At 42.8% G+C, this 17,545-nt stretch overlaps 1 protein-coding gene across 2 annotated transcripts; it reads left to right on the top strand.

Annotated features, from left to right (window-relative positions):
- The first annotated feature begins 996 nt into the window (after positions 1–996).
- Positions 997–15,973, top strand: agfg2 (ArfGAP with FG repeats 2). Of its 2 annotated transcripts, XM_005464111.4 has the most exons (14): positions 1,000–1,523; positions 2,422–2,515; positions 4,630–4,745; positions 5,607–5,751; positions 6,126–6,246; positions 6,338–6,442; positions 6,853–6,885; positions 7,958–8,230; positions 9,868–9,940; positions 10,083–10,126; positions 10,348–10,440; positions 12,597–12,716; positions 14,196–14,266; positions 14,397–15,973. In XM_005464111.4, the coding sequence occupies exons 1-14, from the start codon at positions 1,357–1,359 to the stop codon at positions 14,442–14,444; spliced, it is 1,503 nt and encodes a 500-aa protein (XP_005464168.1). In that variant the 5' UTR covers positions 1,000–1,356; the 3' UTR covers positions 14,445–15,973. The 2 variants fall into 2 exon arrangements, with proteins under 2 accessions (XP_005464169.1, XP_005464168.1); XM_005464112.4 differs by lacking the exon at positions 6,853–6,885 and having other exon boundaries at positions 997–1,523.
- The last annotated feature ends 1,572 nt before the right edge of the window (positions 15,974–17,545 follow it).

Genomic DNA, 17,545 nt, shown 5'->3' with positions numbered 1-17,545 from the left:
TAAAGTAAAAATGTATGTGTATATCGGTTGATAAAACACAAATAAGATACAACCAACTTAAATAAAAGGCAAAACTGCAGACACCACCAAGTTGTAGAGGGATGCTTAACGTCTGGTTACAACCATCTCTATCTTTGTTTCATAAGATTTGATTTAGTAATGTTTAATTATCTATTTTTTCTGCCAGGCCCTTCTTATAGCTACACGAGAATCTCAGGTAAAGCACTTTTCATGAGATTAAGTTAAAAAAAAAAATCAAAGCATTTAGGATAGGACATTGGCAAGGTGTAAATACAGATGATGGTATTGACGCATTACAGACCTTCATACATGGGGTGGGTCAACATTTGGCACTTTTCCCAAACTTTCTTAAGTACACGAGGTAACTGCATGACGTTTTCTGAACGACTGAAAAACACATTTAAGCTGTGTTAAAAACTGCAAATCTATTTTAACCCATCTCCAAGTGAGACAGACTTAGTATGATATGGGATATATCATAGTCTCGATAGAAAATCTGCACCAATTTAATCCCTGTAGACTAACAGAGGCCATGATTGATATGCTGGATGTTTTATTTTCTGTTGATTCACTGGAAACCATAGAAAGTAGGTCATATCCTCCTGAGATCGAGCCTATTCATTAGGTTCTCTGTAGTGGACAAAATAAGATAAACTGAAACATACTCCCCCACCGGTTCTCAGGAAGACATTACCATGTGTGTAAAACCATTTATAGCATATGAAAGATCTGCTCTGAGTCACTTTTTTCATGTTTGACTGATTTCATATGGAATGCCCCAGCTGCTATTTCCCAAACCAATAAACAGGTGTTACCTTTAAAAGTAAGGTCAGGCTTGAAAGGAAACTTTGAATATATCACACGATCCTTATAACATTTTAATTATTTTTATTTCTCAGCGTCTTTATGGCAGACTAAGAGTAATACAGCTGATTCACTGTGACCCACAGAATAACTGGAAAATACCTTGACCTACAAAACAGCTGATGAGATAACCAAGTGGTTATGTTGGAACAAATTTTTTAAAGAAACAGGCAACCAAAAAGTAAAAATGTCACAGTCGCTCTGGACAGTCCCCTCTCGATCGCTTTTATTTTGAAAGGAAAGCCGAGCTGCTTCCGCTGTGCTGCAGGTGGGTCGCTCACGGCTTGACGCGCCTCTAGTCTGTGCAGCCTTGCGTTTGGGGTGAAGCCGCATAAAAGCGTTTCCATAATGCGGGCGTGAGGTGCTCCTTGGAGTAAACGGAGGGGATCCGGGAGGAGGACCGAGGAGTGTTAACCGGGGAGGGGGGGAAGCCTGCGTGACAGGCGGCGACCAGAATAATTTTAAAAAAAAATGTCGAACCGTAAGCACCGGGACAACCAAGAGATCTGCGCCCGCAAGGTCCGGGAGCTGGCCCAGTCTGGAGTAAACAAACACTGCTTCGAGTGCAACCAGCCCGGGGTGACTTACACCGACATCACCGTGGGCAGCTTCGTCTGCACGTCGTGCTCCGGAATGCTGTGAGTGCAAACCCCGCCGCCCCATCCGGGGGTGGGGAGGGGTGTGTGGGGGGGGGTTTATTTACTGCACATTTAGCATCAGTGTGAGGGGCAGCCAGATACTGATAGAGTAAAAGTACCAGGCCTTAGATTACACCGCGCACCACCCAGCTACGGACAAATGTGTATCATTTGGTTCCCCTCTCCTGACGTTAACAGGGGTTGTTGGTGCGATGCAACAGCCGAGGATGTGTGCACACATTAATTTACGCAGTGTCTACCTCTCTCTGTCTCTCTCCCTCTCTTTCTTTCGTGCGTGTCTCCCAACAGCTTGATAACCGACAGACCGCTAGCTGGTCATTTTCCAGCTCTGAGTTACGTTTCATTTCGTCATGGTGCAGGTTTGACACCACCTCTCTCTCTCTCTCTCTCTCTCCCCCTCTCTCTCTCTCTCTTTCTCCAGGCTCCTTTTCAATGTGGGCGTGTGTGCGTGAGTGAGAGAGAGAGAGTGTGTGCGCCTGAGTGTGTGCTGTCACACTTTGTTTTGCATGTTCAGCCTAGTCCCCGGCACTCCACTTCAGGAAGACGGTTTCGGCACTCAGTGTGCGTCATTGCGCAATCTTGCACATGTACAACAGTTTCCCACTTTGTGTCCCCAGCATGAAGAAAATAGGAGCTTCTGGAAGACATGTGTCTCTCTCTGTCACGAGTGTGTGTGTGTGTGTGTGTGTGTGTGTGTGTGTGTGTATGTTGTCTTCTCCACAACAAATCTGTCCTTTCATTCACGGTCACGTGTCAGATATATTTCCTTTCCCACCTGCTCCATCCCCTTTGTGCTGTCTTTAGAGGTGAGGGCTGACTGCAAATCTTTCCATTTCCCTCCTTTATTTGACTCATCCGTCTCTCCTCTGTGTCCCAGGAGAGGCCTCAACCCTCCCCACAGAGTCAAGTCCATCTCCATGACAACTTTCTCCCAACAGGAAGTAGAATTCCTCCAAAACCATGGCAATGAGGTGAGTGAAGTCCCAGCCGGGGACCCGATGCATCGTGTTTGCTTCACTTTAGAAAAATTAGAGAAAAAAAAGAAAGATGTGCAGCTGAATATGATTTCTTCCTGTTGTTGACACTGCAGAGTCGTCCGAGGACATCAGCTACCGTTTCCTCTTTTTTTTCCCTCTTCTTTGGTCCAAATTCAAGGTTAAAACTGTCTGTTTGTGGTTCTGATATGGAATGTGAAACGCCCCTTGAGACTACCAGTCCAACCAGTCTTTGTGGCGGTGCTTCTTCTTTTCTTTTTTTTTTTTTTTTTTTTGGATGAGGAGGAGAGGGGGGGATACTAGTGCCAACCTCGTACTGTGCCAAGAAACAAAAGGATGGGGCACTTTATGTCCCACAAAACCACGATCTATTTCCTTTCTCACAGTGTGTGTGTGTGTTTTTTAAAACCAGTGTTTAAACTCTGAACAGACCCCATTTTAGCCAAAAGTCAAACAGAAGCACCCTATCAAAATCTCTTCCTTTATTTATTTACCTTTATTTAACCAGCAGGGTTTGGTGACATCAGAACCCTTTCACAACAGAGACCCAGCCAAATAAAACATCCAAATATTTATGTAAATGCAAAGAAAAACAACCGTGTCTCTTACCAAATGTTCTGCGTGATGTTTTTTATAAACTAAACAATTAATATGAGAATACTTGAAATTACATGTTTCTGCAAAGTGCTTCATATCCGTGGTGCGTCATAAGAAAATGCTGTTTTCTGCACGTCTGTCAGAACCCGCGGCCAAGTTATAAAGCGGCCGTTTGCAGGGTTGTAGCTGATAACTGTTGGAGCTGAGGCACAGGACGGTACAGAGGTGAAGTTTACTCAGTGTTTGTTTATGCCAAGAGTGTTTAACTGATTTGAGTTATTGGGCTACAGTTTGATCCAAAAGTGGGCCGTACCTGTACAGCCTTTTTATAATAACATATAAAAAGCACTTCCCCCTTTATCTGACCTGCACATGAGGAGTGTGTTGGAACTAAACGTTCTTTTTTTTAACTTTATGATTTTAACTTTCTGATTCAAGAGCTGGACAAATACCTTGTCAGGCTCTTGAAATCCTTTAAAATTTTTAAATGTTTCTACTCTCATGTAACAATCCTGGCAATAGCGCATCATTAGCAGCAGTGCATTTTATTGAAACACTGGAAGTATTAATGATATCGCTCTGCTTTCTTTGTAGAAACTTGGAAAATTGTCCAGTGGAGCAGATTGGTAGGCTATCTTAGGATTCATTTTATGCAGCTTAGGCCATCTCCATGCTATTTTTGTCAGTACTGAGTGATATCTTTTATTACTTATTATTAAAAAAAAGCCTGTCATTATCTTCTAGAGTTGAAATCAGTTTTTCTTAGTCCAGAAAAACCCAGAAATTCCATATAAGAAGAAATAAAACCCCCACGTCATCAAATTGAACTTCTGATATGTTTTCCAACTTCCATATTAATATACTACCAATCAATCCAGCTGGTTGAGCTACAGTTGTGTTACTTCAACTTAGATAATTATGGTAATTATTTATTTCTTTAGTTTTAATTAACTTGGTAATTAAGTTTTCAGTCTCATTTTGGTGCTGAAATGTGATTGGATTGCATAAAAAGCCCCCCCTCCCTTCACAGCATCCACTTTGGGAGTTATCGGTTTAGGCAGCTCTCTCTGCTGAGCATATAGCAGTAAGTGGTAAAGAGTTTGAGGCTATCAGCATGAGTGCTTATCGGCTTTTATTAGCTTGTTGTTGGCCAGGGTCTGTGAGTCAAGTATAATGTGCAGAGAGGCATAGGTGTGCATCGTCCAGCTTTTTCTTTCTCATCATCCTCTGAAGAGTGATCCGGCCAGTCATGATTCGCTGCCAGTAATATTTGCTGCACTCTTGCACCGGAGATGAGTCACTGATGAGAAAATCTGTGTGTATATCTGAGAGACTCTCTGAGATTAAATGTCAAACAAAAACCAGGGATTGCGCTCTCATTTTCTACTCCGTGAATCGGACACTCACTAACCCTCTTTTTGTTTTTGTTTTTCATGGATCGATCCCAAGCGGCGTGGTTTTAATGTGACTTCTTGGAAAATGTGTGTTTTCAGGTGGGCAGAAGGACGTGGCTGTGTGTGTTTGACCCAAAGACTGACGGCTGCTCCGACATGAAGGACTCGCAGAAGTTCAAAGAGTTCCTTCAGGATAAATATGAGAAGAAAAAATGGTGAGAGCTTGGCCTCCGCCTGCATATAACCAAATATAATATATACTGATGGAAGCAGAGAAAAGCATCTTCATTTTTATTCAGTTCATTTATTTATTTTAAATCATTTTCATGTAGAAAATTTGTTTTAAAAAAAAAAGCCCCTCAAATGTTCAAGTTTGGATGTTAATAGTTGAAAGCCTTTAAAATAATAAAATAAACTAAAACCTTTTACTGTAAGAACTTTTATTATTTATAATATTTTTTTAGTTAGCACCAGTATTGGGTAAATATGTTAGTCTGTTTAAAATAGAACAGTTTAAGATAAAAATAGCAAATATTAGCATGCTAATATCTTTTTCTAAAGTAGCAAACTTGCTAATTAGCAGAATATAGGTGCTATAATTCCTGCTTTTAAAGGGGAATATGAGTAAAAATAAAACCCTTTCAGTATTGTACATATGTAAAAATGGCTTTAAAAAGAAAATTAATTAGAAATATTATTTTGAGCATGATAGCATGCTGAAGTTAGCATTTAGCTCAGATTTTATTGTTTTATTACAGAGCTGCTAGCATTTGGCTGTTCTGCTTGTGCAATAAACATATTTAAAAGTGTAAAAATAGTCATTTTGAGAGGTTAAAAGGTAAACACAAAGTAAAATGAAAACAATAGCTAATTAGGGTTGTGTTAAAGTTAGGCTTTCCGTGTTTGAATAAGAGATATTTGCTCAGAAAAAATAGCTGAAGGCTAATAACTGCTTATTTTCAAGCTTAGAGAATGCTCTCAATCCTCTTGTTTAGTAAACAAATGACCAGATGTCAAGCTTTAATTGTGTTGCTAATGAGACTGGTTAGTTACACTGCATCATTTGTGTTTTGCAGGCATTTTTCCAAAAGTAAGAACCGGAGAGATATGGAGGGTCCTTGGAGTCCAGGGGTTCAGGCTATGCCCCCTTCTCATGGTCCCTTAGCGAGCCAGGGGCCATCTCATAATATGCCTCCGAATGCCAGAGCCACGAGACCACTGGTAAGAGGCTAAAGGTGTGGTAGTTGTCTGTGAAACGGGTGGAGATAAAGTGAGGGGAGTGAAAGTGAGAAGACGAGGGTGGTGTAGGTGTGTGGTTTTAAATAAATTAAAAAAAAGAGGAAGGGAAAGTAGACGAGATTTTCAAAGGGTATCGAAAAAAGGATAGAAAGTGAAGAAATGACCTGAATTCGCCGCGGCACAGAGACAAAGACTGATGGTTCGGACAGTCGGAGGGCCAGGTAGCCTCGGCTTCAAAGCCTCTGCTTATGAATTATTGAGAAAGGATGAAAGAGACTCACTTCCTCTGGCTTTGTGTCTCTCTTTCTACCCTCCATCTGCTTCTCTTCTGTCTCCTTCGATCTCTCATCCTCCAGTCTCAGTCCCAGCTGCCGTCTTGGGATCGAGCCCCCGCCATCTCTCCCGCCGACATGCGGACAGACGCGTTCACGGCTCGGCCATCGCGCTCCCAAAGCTTTAGAGACCCCCCTCTGAAAGGTGAGAGGAAGATTTGTTTGTGGCATCGTCACGTGCTTATCTCTTCTTTTAAATTTTTTTTTAATGCATCTGTTGTTTCTCTCTGACGCAGATCCCACCCTGTGTGGGATAGAAAGACAGCGACCAGGTTCTTTGTCGTCAACACTGGGAGGTCAGAGCCACGGACCCTCATTCCCCGCCCTTCCACGGCCTTCAGGTGTGCCCTCCGCCCACTGGATGCTTTGCGCCATTGTTAGTAGTAAACTTATGAAGGCTTTCACAAGTTTACTGCTACCAGCTGTGTAGTAAAGTGCCACAGTGTTTGCTGTATTTGGGAATCTAGTTCCTCCTCTTATGTGATCTTAGGAAAGATTCCTGGTTAAAAAATAGACACTGTGCTTTCTCTGTTCTATTCCTGACACCTCTAGCAAGAACATTTGGCAGTGCATCGTTCACGGTGTAAAGATCATTGAATATTTTCGCTGATTCTCACTGATGTCGCTCTCCGCTCATCAGAGCCGGCTGCGAGTGGCAGATTCATGCGACGCCAGCAGCACTCACTTGTTTCTCCTTATCTCCCCTCCTCTTTTCTCCTCTGTCTTCTTCCTCTCTTCTCCAACCACGTAGCCAGTAGCTCGTTCAAAAACCACTTCACTTTAGGTAAGACGCATCTCCGGCCGATGCTTTTGAGTGTGTGTGTGTGCGCTCGTGTGAATGCTGAAATCAATAAGCTCTTCCAATGCTGTATCATTTATAATAGATGGCCAATCTGCGGGGCGCGCCGGTGCTTAGCGAGCGTCACATGCATGTGAGTTGGAGTTTGTTTCAGAGCGGCCTGAGGGGAGAGGCGACGCAGCACTCTGTATTCATTTAGCCAAGCGAGTCGTGGCTGCCCAGTGTCACATACTGCAATTGGGGTCAATGTTTTTCTTCATCACTCAGGTTTCCCACTTCAAAGCCCAGATCTGAAGCCTAGGTGTGTCAAGGAGACACACACACACACACACACACACACACACTGTTCCTTTCCTCAGAGGAAAAAGAACAAGTTTAAAGTGGGGCTATTTTTAGGCCGGAGCTGCTGCTGCTGCCCCCGTCAGCAGAGGGCCGCTGATATTTCGCACCACGTTGGCGTTGAAGCACTTCAGAACTATGTAGGGCACAGCTGTAATCGCGCCATACACATTTAACACCCCCAACAAGTATGGCTAGGGAGTTCAGGTATGCTCTCAAAGGCGGAAAAACACGCAGATACCAGCAGATAAGCTGCATCAGGTCCATTCTGCTCTGGTGTTTGTGTCCTCGTGGAGACCATGTTGGATTTTAACTTCTGATCCCATGCTCACAGCTAAGCGGCTGATCCACACTCTAATATTTTGCTACAAACACTGATGTTAAATGTCATTTCCTGTCTTTGTTAACTTCTAACAATTACATCTAAGAAGTTTCTGGCTTGCTGCTTTCCTGTGGTGTTTTTTTAAATCCCTAAACACGATTGTGTGTGCTTTATTTAGTACATTCTAAGCTAATGCTATTTCTACACCTCATAGCATGAGGATCTTTACATGGCGTGAGATAATTTGCTTCTATATGTAGTGAATGGGCTGTGTTATGTGAGAGTTGCTTGCGAATTATTGTAATGTATTTGAATTTGATGTTTCAGGTTCGAACAATCACATTTTAAACATCTACCTGTTAGTACATACTAATCTGTGATCTTTTTCTCTCTCAGGTCGTACAGTGTCGGCCTCGGGGGCTACAGGCCCCTTCAGGGCCTTCCCCAAGTCTCTGAGCGTGGACTTTGGAGGTCTGAACCATCCCCAACCACAGCCTCTGCCTCAGTCTCTGTCCCAGCCTCAGCAGCAGCAGCAGCCTCAGCAGCAGCAACAGCAGCCTGTTGGCATAGGTCAGACGACACCGCCGGTCAGCAGCGCCAGCGCCCAGGATAAGTACGCTGCTGTGTCACAGCTGGACAGCGTCTTCTCTGATACAACATCGGTCACAGGTACGATGTTTTTATCAGTCAAAGCTTTAATAATTTTTTTATGAGTGTAGTTCAGAGGCTTTTGCACATTTGTATTTATTTTGCAGGTTTATTAAAGAACAATTGTCCCATTTTGGATTTGTAAGGTGTTCACGTAGCCTGTATATAAAAGATGGCGATAGCTGCTCTGATTTTTTAAAACCTTAACTTTAGCATTGCCTTGTTTTATTGCAACCACAGGTGACCATACTGAGACAGGAAGCTGGAGTGTTAAGTTCTAACATGACACTAGCAAGCATCTCACACACGGAGACAGGATCTGCAAATTAGTCTTAAGTAACAGGAATAAATATTAGAATATGACTCACCGAAACTGGTGCACGCACTTCCTGTAAGGGATGTGAGTGCAGTTGACTACACAGGAAGGTGTATTTGCATCATAAATGCTCTATAGGGACCAAAACCACAAACATGGTTAAGAGTTACTGTTCAGTGACTATAATTAGCTAAAGACTAGCAGACAGGTAGTTGGCCAGCCGACGTCCAGTTTTTACTCAAAGTGACCTCACCCTTGATGACGAATAACCTTAATTTGTTTGTTGGGCAGGATATGATAAAACAAAAAAATCACACCCTGTGTCATTATGGGGGGAGGGTGGCTGTAGAAACCGAAAAGGTTTCTGACCAAAGTTGGGGATTTTAATGGATTGAATCAGGTTTGGAGCCTCTAGTGGCCGTTAGTGGAACTGCACCATTGGGTTCATATTTTAGACCCAGAGGTCTGTACACTTGATTGTGGATTGAGTCTCCAGTCCCCCGCTGAAAAACCTTCACTGTCCTATCAAACACAGGTTAAAAAAAAAGAATTAACACAAGAAAACTAATCCAAATTTATAAAATGAAGAACTTTCTTCTTTCCAGTCCCATTAATCCTCTCACAACCTCTCTGACTTATCAGGAGGAGGGACTAAACTCCCTGCCTGAACAGAGAATAATTAAACCTTGCTTCAGCTTGACCTGATTATTTTTTTCCCCCATTGTTTCAGTAGCACTCTGGCTTCAATAAAGACCCGAGCACATCTTCCAACACTGTGTAACAGATAGTTTGATTTGAGGGCTTCGCGTGCAGATTGTCGCGGCCAGCTCAGCTTGGTTGCATAACACCCTTACTCCAAATGCCAAGGCTTTTAGCAGCTGAATTATGCTCATTGTGTTTGCTCCAGATCGTGCACAGCGTGATTCAAAGGACCTCGTTGATACGTTTTGAAATCAGCTGCGTTTGCGTTATAACTAAGCCGGCTGCTTTAATGCACACGATTCGTGTGTGAGGCCTGGTAAGCTCTGCTGCTTTCCAGCGTCATCGCTGCCTCCCCTGCTTGGCAGAGTAGGGAGCTTATTGATTTTCTGCCTCGGCTCACTTTTGATTCATATCAAGCTGAACATGAAGATGATATTTTTTCAGGGCGTTTGTAATTCTTTTGTTCTGTGATGACTTACATGCACGGGATCAGCAGTTTGGAGTGTTTTAAAGGTTTTTACTCACATTTGAAAGTCATAGCACTGCTCGAGCTCATAAACCGGGGCTCATTTACACGCCTGACGTTGTGTTTGGTTGTGTTTGGTTGTGTTGTGATGCCTATGGAAATGCTTGTTTGCAGCTCCACCTGGCGGCCCACCGCAGTACAGCGCCATCTTCGGCAGCAGGCTCTCGTCCAGCTCAACTCCTGCCAGGTAGAGGAAAAAAGCAGCCTTGTCAAATCAGCTTTTGTTAAACATGGCAGATTTTTAACTTTTCTGCTTGTGGAGCTGTTTAAAGGTCAAATTCTGATCGATCCTCCTTTTTTTTCTGCTCTTTTCTTCTACTTCTCCCCAGCTCCCCCGGTGTCGATACCGTCTCCAGCTCCCAAAGTTTTGCAAGTAGGTGCCGAGCGCAAACTGAACGATCGCTGTTGTTAACCTGGACTATTTACATTCAGTTCCCTCCTCTTCAAAAACAGTCCAGCACTCCAGATTAGACTGTGAAAATCAGAGCAGTGTTGCTTTGAATAGGCAGGAATGTAACCCGTTAACCCCCGGGCAGAATACTGTGAATTATCTCCCTGTCTCTCTCCCCCCAACCCCCACCCTGTGTGTCTCAGATTTCCCCAACCCATTCAGCTCCAGCTCCAGCTCCGCTTCCCAGCAGCCCATCGCGCTCTCCCCTAGTAACCCCTTCAGTAACGCCTCAGGAGGTAAGCCCCATGCTCACTCTTTCTGAAACTTCCTGCTGCAACTTTTTAAGATGTTAGAGCAGCTTGAGCTGGTTAGATAACACCGCTGTGGTGGAGGCAAAGAAATAATTCACACATTAAAAAAATATATGTAGGGTTGAAACCCTTTTTACCTTCAGAGCTGCTTTAGTTCTTTGTGGCACAGATTCAACAAGGTGCTGGAAACTTTTCTCTGGTCCATGTTGTCATGATGGCATCGCACAGCACATCCATGATGTGAATCTCTTGTTCCACCTGTTGACTGTGGAGGCCATTTGAGTGCAGTGAAGTCATCGCCATGTTTAAGAAACCAATTTTTAATTTGTGACGTGGTGTGTTATATGAAGATGTGTAGACTGTGGTCATAAAGGGATGGACGTGGTCAGCAACAACACTCAGGCTGGCTGTGGTGTTTAAATGATGCTCAGTTGGTACTAAAACACTAAAAGTGTGCCAAGAAAACGTCCCGCACACCATTACACCACCAGCAGCCTGAGCCATTGATACAAGGCAGGATTGATTCATGCTTTCATGTTATTTATACCAAATTCTGACTCCATCTCTGCCGTCTGCAGCGGTTATCAATACTCATCAGACCAGGCAACATTTTTTCTCATCTTCTATTATCTAATTTTAATGAGCCCACGGGAATTGTGTCATCTGTTCTGATAGCAGTGACATGCGGTGTTGTCTCCTGCTGCTGTAGCTCATCTGCTTCAAGTTTGGATGTTCTTCTGCATACCTCCCTTTTAACGACTGGTTAATTGGACTTATTGTTGCCTTCTCATCAGCTCGTAGCAGCCTGGCCATTCTCCCCTGACTTCTGACATCAACAAGACATTTTAAACCAGAGAACGGCTGCTCACTGGATATTTCCTCTTTTTCAGACCATTCTCTGTAAAGATGGTTGTGTGTGAAGATCGCAGTAGATCAGCAGTTTCTGAAATACTCAGACCAACCAGTCTGCCGTCAACAACCGTGCCAAATTAGGCATGCAGACATGTTCATCTTGAACATGTCTGCATGCTTAAATGCTTTGAATTGCTGCCATGGGATTAGTTAATTACATATATACGTTAACAAGCAGTTGAACAGGTGGACCTAATAAAGTGGCCTGTAGGAACACCACATTAACTCACCTTCAGAGTGAAATTAAAAATCATTTTTAAAAAATCAGATGAGCAGCTCTGTATACTGTAGATATTGTCCTCAATCACATTTTTCCTGATACATTTCTCAGGCTGTCCTATGGATTTGTCAGGAGGCAGCGCACCTACACTTGTGTTCAAACTAACGTCTTTTAGCTTGGCTCTACGTGACTTAAATGACATGTGAATGCATAAACTTAAAAACAGGAAATTCAAAACACTGATCCCTCTGCTCTGTATATTTCAAGCATTTAGTTCCTGCTTACAGAGTCTGACTGTAACTTTTGTGCTTATTTAAAAGGTAAAAACACTCCTGTGTTTTCACTCTGCTTGGCCCATTAACGGGCAACATTTAGTCTCCAGATCAGCTGCGTGAGCTGGGCCTTTATTTCTTTTCCTATAGGGCAGTGAAAACGACGCACAGCACTCACAGAGCTGCTACACTGAAGTGTATGTTGTGTACACGCTAAACGGTTGATTACACAAGCTCGCACACAGCTACCTGCTTTCACAGCCACTGCGGCTTCATGCTAGCAACGTTACTTTTTACTCGGGTCACTGACTCCACACAACAAAGGCAGATATGTAAGAGGAAAGGCTCGGCCTGGAGCTGAAGTCTCAGTTAAGCTTCTCTGGTGCATTAACCACAACGTGGATAAACGAATGCTCAGCGATGCTGTGACGTTTCATGATTAAAATGAACAACCTGGCATTTGTTTCCATTCAGCTTTAGACGCTCGCAGCTCTGGGCTTTCCATCAGTTCCACCTCAATTATTCAACAGTATCATGTATTTATGTGTGCAGTTATACTCTTGACTGGTCGCAGGGCTCATTACTGCTTTAGGTTTCCTGTAGGCTCTCTGTGTAAGGTACAGACACGGGGAAACAGTCTTTTACTGTCAGTCTGAGAGCAGCTGACAGATGTGTTCTGCATGGATTAATGATCTGTGTCTAATTTCGCCGCATGTGTGGGTGTTTCGCTTCTCCAGGTGACTCCAGTGCGTTTGTCACCTCGCCCACCTCCGTTTTTCCTCCGTCCGGCGCTTTCCCAGCGGCTGCTACCCAGAATGCATTTCCTCATGAGTCAGCCACCAATCAGGAAGCAAATGGTGAGATTTGTTGCCTCTTATTTGTCCTCCTGCTTGATGTTTTTTTTTTTTTTTTGTTTGTTTTCCTTGTTTTCTTGGATTATAAGTCATGTTTTTAATTATTATTGTTATTTTTATTTACATAGTTTTCTTTAATAACTCAAAATAGACGAAAAATGAAAAGTCTGGTCATTGTTTAGTAAAAACAAATCAAAAACATGTATTTGTTGGATTTTGTTGCTCTAATAAGGATTTGCTACTTATCTGTTTTATATTGCTGAAAACTAATATCTTCTAATCATTTAAAAGGACATTAAACAAAATATCTTATGCATCAGTTGTGTAAATGAAAAGACGAGACTTTAAAGTTGTAGATCCAAGAAATCAGAAATAAAATGTTTTTTTCCAAATTAGGAAGACAGTTTTAATCAAAAGTCATGTAAAAATGCCAAACAATCTCTTTCCTCTTTATAAAGTCAGTTACATTCTAACTAGCTGTAATAGTTGTGAAGCTGACCACAGTACAGAGACCACACAGAGACGTCCTGTAGTTCCTCCTTCACCAGATCTATTACTTCTAATATCGGTTTACCCTTGGTGGTCTTCCTGGTGCCACCCTGCCCATTTACGCACTTCGTCTGCCCCGTTAACTGAGCTACAGATGCTCAGAATCGTGCTGGGTAGGAAACGAAGAGACGCTGGGTGTACTGGGAGATGACATGGATGAGGATGAGCAGGTGGTGGGCTTAACAAGGGACGACAGAGATGGGAGGTAGAAGAAGATAAGGTGCTGTGGTAATTGGTTTTTATTAGAAACCATATTACCTTATTACCTCCTTAAGCATCAAGTTAAGGGCCACACTGAGAAAAGAGACTCAGAGATTTACATTTATTGATGTGATTTATTTTAATACATCTCCTCCTCACGTGCAAGCAGTCCTCAAAAAGAAAAGAAGTTTATAATGCCTTCTGATCACAGTTGTATCACGCAGCCAACTCACAGCAGCTTGATCATGATATCTCCTGATAGCACGAGAGATTCAGCGAACTATGTCCTGATGTAAAAGCAAGCCGTGTTGTTGTTCTTCCACATGTGTCTGCAGGCCTGCGTCACAGGCCTGAACACGACGACCTCACAGTTGTGTAGATTTTGGATGGTGGCGTCTACCTTTACCGTACAGCACATAAAAATGAAACTTGCCTGGACTTTCAGATTGAGTTTAAAAGAAACATGACTCTGTTTCCATATCTCCGCCTGTGTGTGCATTCACACATCACCATACTTGCTGAAAACATAGTAAATGCATGCACAAGGCCCAAATGGAAAACTCCCACTGCAGCGGGGACTGCTCGTCTTTCCTGAGACGCGCTTTGGCGTCCACCAGCAGCAGTCCAGGAATACCAGAATGACCCACCCAGTTTAGAGCTGCAGGTTTCTGGTTTCATGCCACACCATTTTCCTGTATCATGTATATCTGTGTGTATGTGTGTGTTTTGCAGGTTTTGCCTCCTTCCCCACGTCTGACTCTCAGTCCAAAGTCCCTCGGCCCATGTCGGTGAACCCTTTCACGGTGAGTATCCCTCCACGAAGTGCACTCCGGGGGCGCTAATTGGTAGTTCTCGCCAGTTTTCAGTGAACTGCGATGGCATACTAAGTAAGCTCGGGCTGCTGTTCTCACCCTGCCTCTCTTGTCTTTGCAGGGGAATGTTTACCCCAGTCGGGGGACGTCAAAAAATCCTTTCATCTGACCCCCCTGTTTCCCCACCCTTTCCCTCTCTCTCTGGGAACTGAAGGAGGAGCTGCTGCCATTTCAATGCCTCTGAAGTATTTTTACCTTTTTTTTCCCCCTTTTTCTTCCCCCCCCCCAAGGGAGGGTCACGCATCCACGCCGCCCTCCCTCCCCTATCTGTCTTCGTTTACGTGTTTGTGGAGAGGAAAAACAAAAAACAAACAAAAATGCGCGAATGCAGTTAACAAAATCCCCGTCTGTATGTGCGAGAGTGTCGGCCTGCTGTGTTTGTGCCACGTGACGTACGTCAAAAGGTGTTTGTGTGCCAGTAGACGCCACCTCAGGGCTCTGTGGGAGTCACGACGCCTCTACGACTTTTCTTTTTTGCTGAGATGCACTCACCTATATTATACACACACACACGTGTTGCTGCTGCTATTTGCTTTCATCTCCTGCTTAGAAGTGCAAAAAAAAGAGAGAGATAAAAAAAATCCCTCAGCCCATGAGTAAATACGTCAGTGGTGTCTCCCGCTTTAAAACTTTTGAGTCTCGGAGAAGCCAGCTGAGACTGACCCTGCACCACGAGCATCTACAGATGGTTTTAACAGCCTTAACAGCCTCCTGATGCATGTGAATCGGTGTCCGAAGATGAGACGGGCTTGTCTCTGTGGGGTGTGAGCGCGGGTGCGTGTGTTTGCATTCGTCATTGTTGCTGTTTTTTCTTTTTTTTTGTTGTTGTTTTGTTTTTGTTGTTGTCAGGTTTCCTTGCAAAGGATGATCTGCGTTTTCCACTCTCAGGCTGCATGCGCTTAGAGGGCTAAAAAGGAGCTACTGAATGTAAAAGCAACTTCAGAGTAACTTAAATGTGTATAAAGATCTTCATCGCTTCATGTACTGGACCAAAACCTTTATTCTGCTTTTTTTTCCCCTTTGGTTGACATGAAGTTTAATTCTCTTATTTTGCCAAAAATAAAAAGAAGAGATTCATGTAAGAGCATATTTGTAACTACAAGTATTCATGTTCATAAAATCAGTTTGTTGCTTCTTAAAACAGTGTGTGGTGGTGTTTTGTGACAAGCGCGGCTCTGACACACACATGCGGCTGTGTGGAGCATTTCAAACAGCAGGGGGCGTGAGGCATCCAGTTTTCTTCTCTGACCTCGTGCGCAAGGTTACTTTTGGATGCATGTTGCATAACTACATACATACTGCATAAGCGTGCAGCACAAATATAGAAGCCCTTTAGAGCCGCTAGGATGACTACAATGGGACCCCTTTGAAATATTTATTGGAATATTAAATCCAGTGTGAATCCAAATCTACATCATGCCCACTAAGTAAGCCTCTTCTACATTCCTTTTTTGGGGGGGTGACTGCACGCAGAGGCGGACGAGAGTGGGGAGAAATGGCGAGTGGAAATGGTCCATCTATCGAATTATATCAGCTTAATCGGGACTCAGTAGCAGGGATATAAATCACTGTGTTCCCTAAGGATTTATGAGGTTACTGTGACCCTTGATTTTCTTTACAGTCATGCGACCTTCTGCAGTGTTAATCAGTATGCCCCCCTCTCTCTCTGTTCTGAATGCACAGAGTGCTGCAAACATGCGTCAGTGTGTTCACATTTCAGCAGAAAGGGGGATTTTTAAGGACGGACTCGTGGAAGCGCCAAGACTGAAATCCTAGCTTTGGAAGGGATGCTGCCTTCAGGTGCTGTGGGAGATATTGATCGTTAGTGGAGTGCGCCTGAAGGCGTTAAAATTTTGTTTATAGTACCACACATAAACTGAATGGAGAAACAGGAAAAAAAACAACAAAAAAAACATCACTTAATAAATTTGTAAGTCGTATAATAACATGGAAAAGTTAGGTAATTTGTAACAGCTGGGACGAGGGAAGGGGTGTCAAACATAAGACCCTGGGGCCAAAATTGGCCCGCTAGAGACTACAGTGGGGGCCACTATACATCATTGAAAAATGTGAAGGAGGGCATAACTTTTGGACTTTAACTGTACTTTAATATTTCACAGTTTTTCCCACTGATAAAGATCTCCCCGTGGCTATTTAAATTACACCAATGTAATAAACAATTACATGACAGAAACCTTCCTGTTTTTTGTTTTTTTGTTTTTTTTTATGAAGAGTCAACACTAATAGTAAACTAGAAAAATTTCTGTGATTTAACAAAAGCTCTCTGTTTTAGAATCGCAGGACAGAACTACTGCAACTTTTAAAATGACCTTTTCTGTCATTTTTTTGAGTAAGGTTTTGCTGTTATGGAGAAAAAGTGAGATGTACTAATACTAGAACTAAGACATCTTAGGGATGAAGAGTGAAGTTAAACTTCTTTCAGTGAGTTTCACTGCTCCAAGAGACACTGATCTAAAGTGTCAAGAAGACATTCTTAAGAAAGGGGAAGTGGGAGAAAAGGCTGAGACGTGCCAAATTACACATTAAAAAAATACTAAAAATCAGTGGCAACCGGTTTTATGGAGTAATGAACTTTGAAAGTTTTGGGTCAAATCATTGTCAGAATGTATGGAGGAGGTTAGGACAGAGCTACAACAGTGAGTGTCTACAGCCATCTGTAAAACACACTGGTGCTCTGTCATGGTTTGGGTCTGTGTTTCTGCTGGTGGTGCTGGAGATGATCTGAACAGAGAAAAGCAGGGTCGGATTTTGATCGTTACACTAAAACAGTACAAACTCTGTTTTTGCTTTGTGTACTTTGTTTGCATTTATTTGTGTACATTCCAATAAGTCGTTGCACTTTTCTCTCTTTTTCTTAGCAAAAATGATAATAATTTAATAGTGACTCTGAATTTTTGCACTTTAAAAAAAAAAAAAACAGCACTCAGATGGTTGGTGATTTTAGTTTCCGCCGAGTGTTGTTACATCATTTTGTTCTCAGTGACTGACCTCTGTGTATTTGTAAAGGTTTTCAATTTGAATGTTTCACTGTTTAATTTAAGCGTTTCCTTGATTTTTGGAGCGGGGTATATGAAGAAACAGCTCCAAGTCTTAATCGCCAATGAATCGTCCATTTATAAAACAGCCTTGTTAATAAGAACTGTTAGAGAGAATTATAATATTTATTGTGTGTTACAGTTTGGTTTCCTC

The sequence above is a fragment of the Oreochromis niloticus genome, linkage group LG3, assembly GCF_001858045.2.
Source record: "Oreochromis niloticus isolate F11D_XX linkage group LG3, O_niloticus_UMD_NMBU, whole genome shotgun sequence".
Lineage (NCBI taxonomy): Eukaryota > Metazoa > Chordata > Actinopteri > Cichliformes > Cichlidae > Oreochromis > Oreochromis niloticus.
Note: the sequence above shows the minus strand (reverse complement) of the source record. Positions and strands in the feature narration are given on the sequence as shown.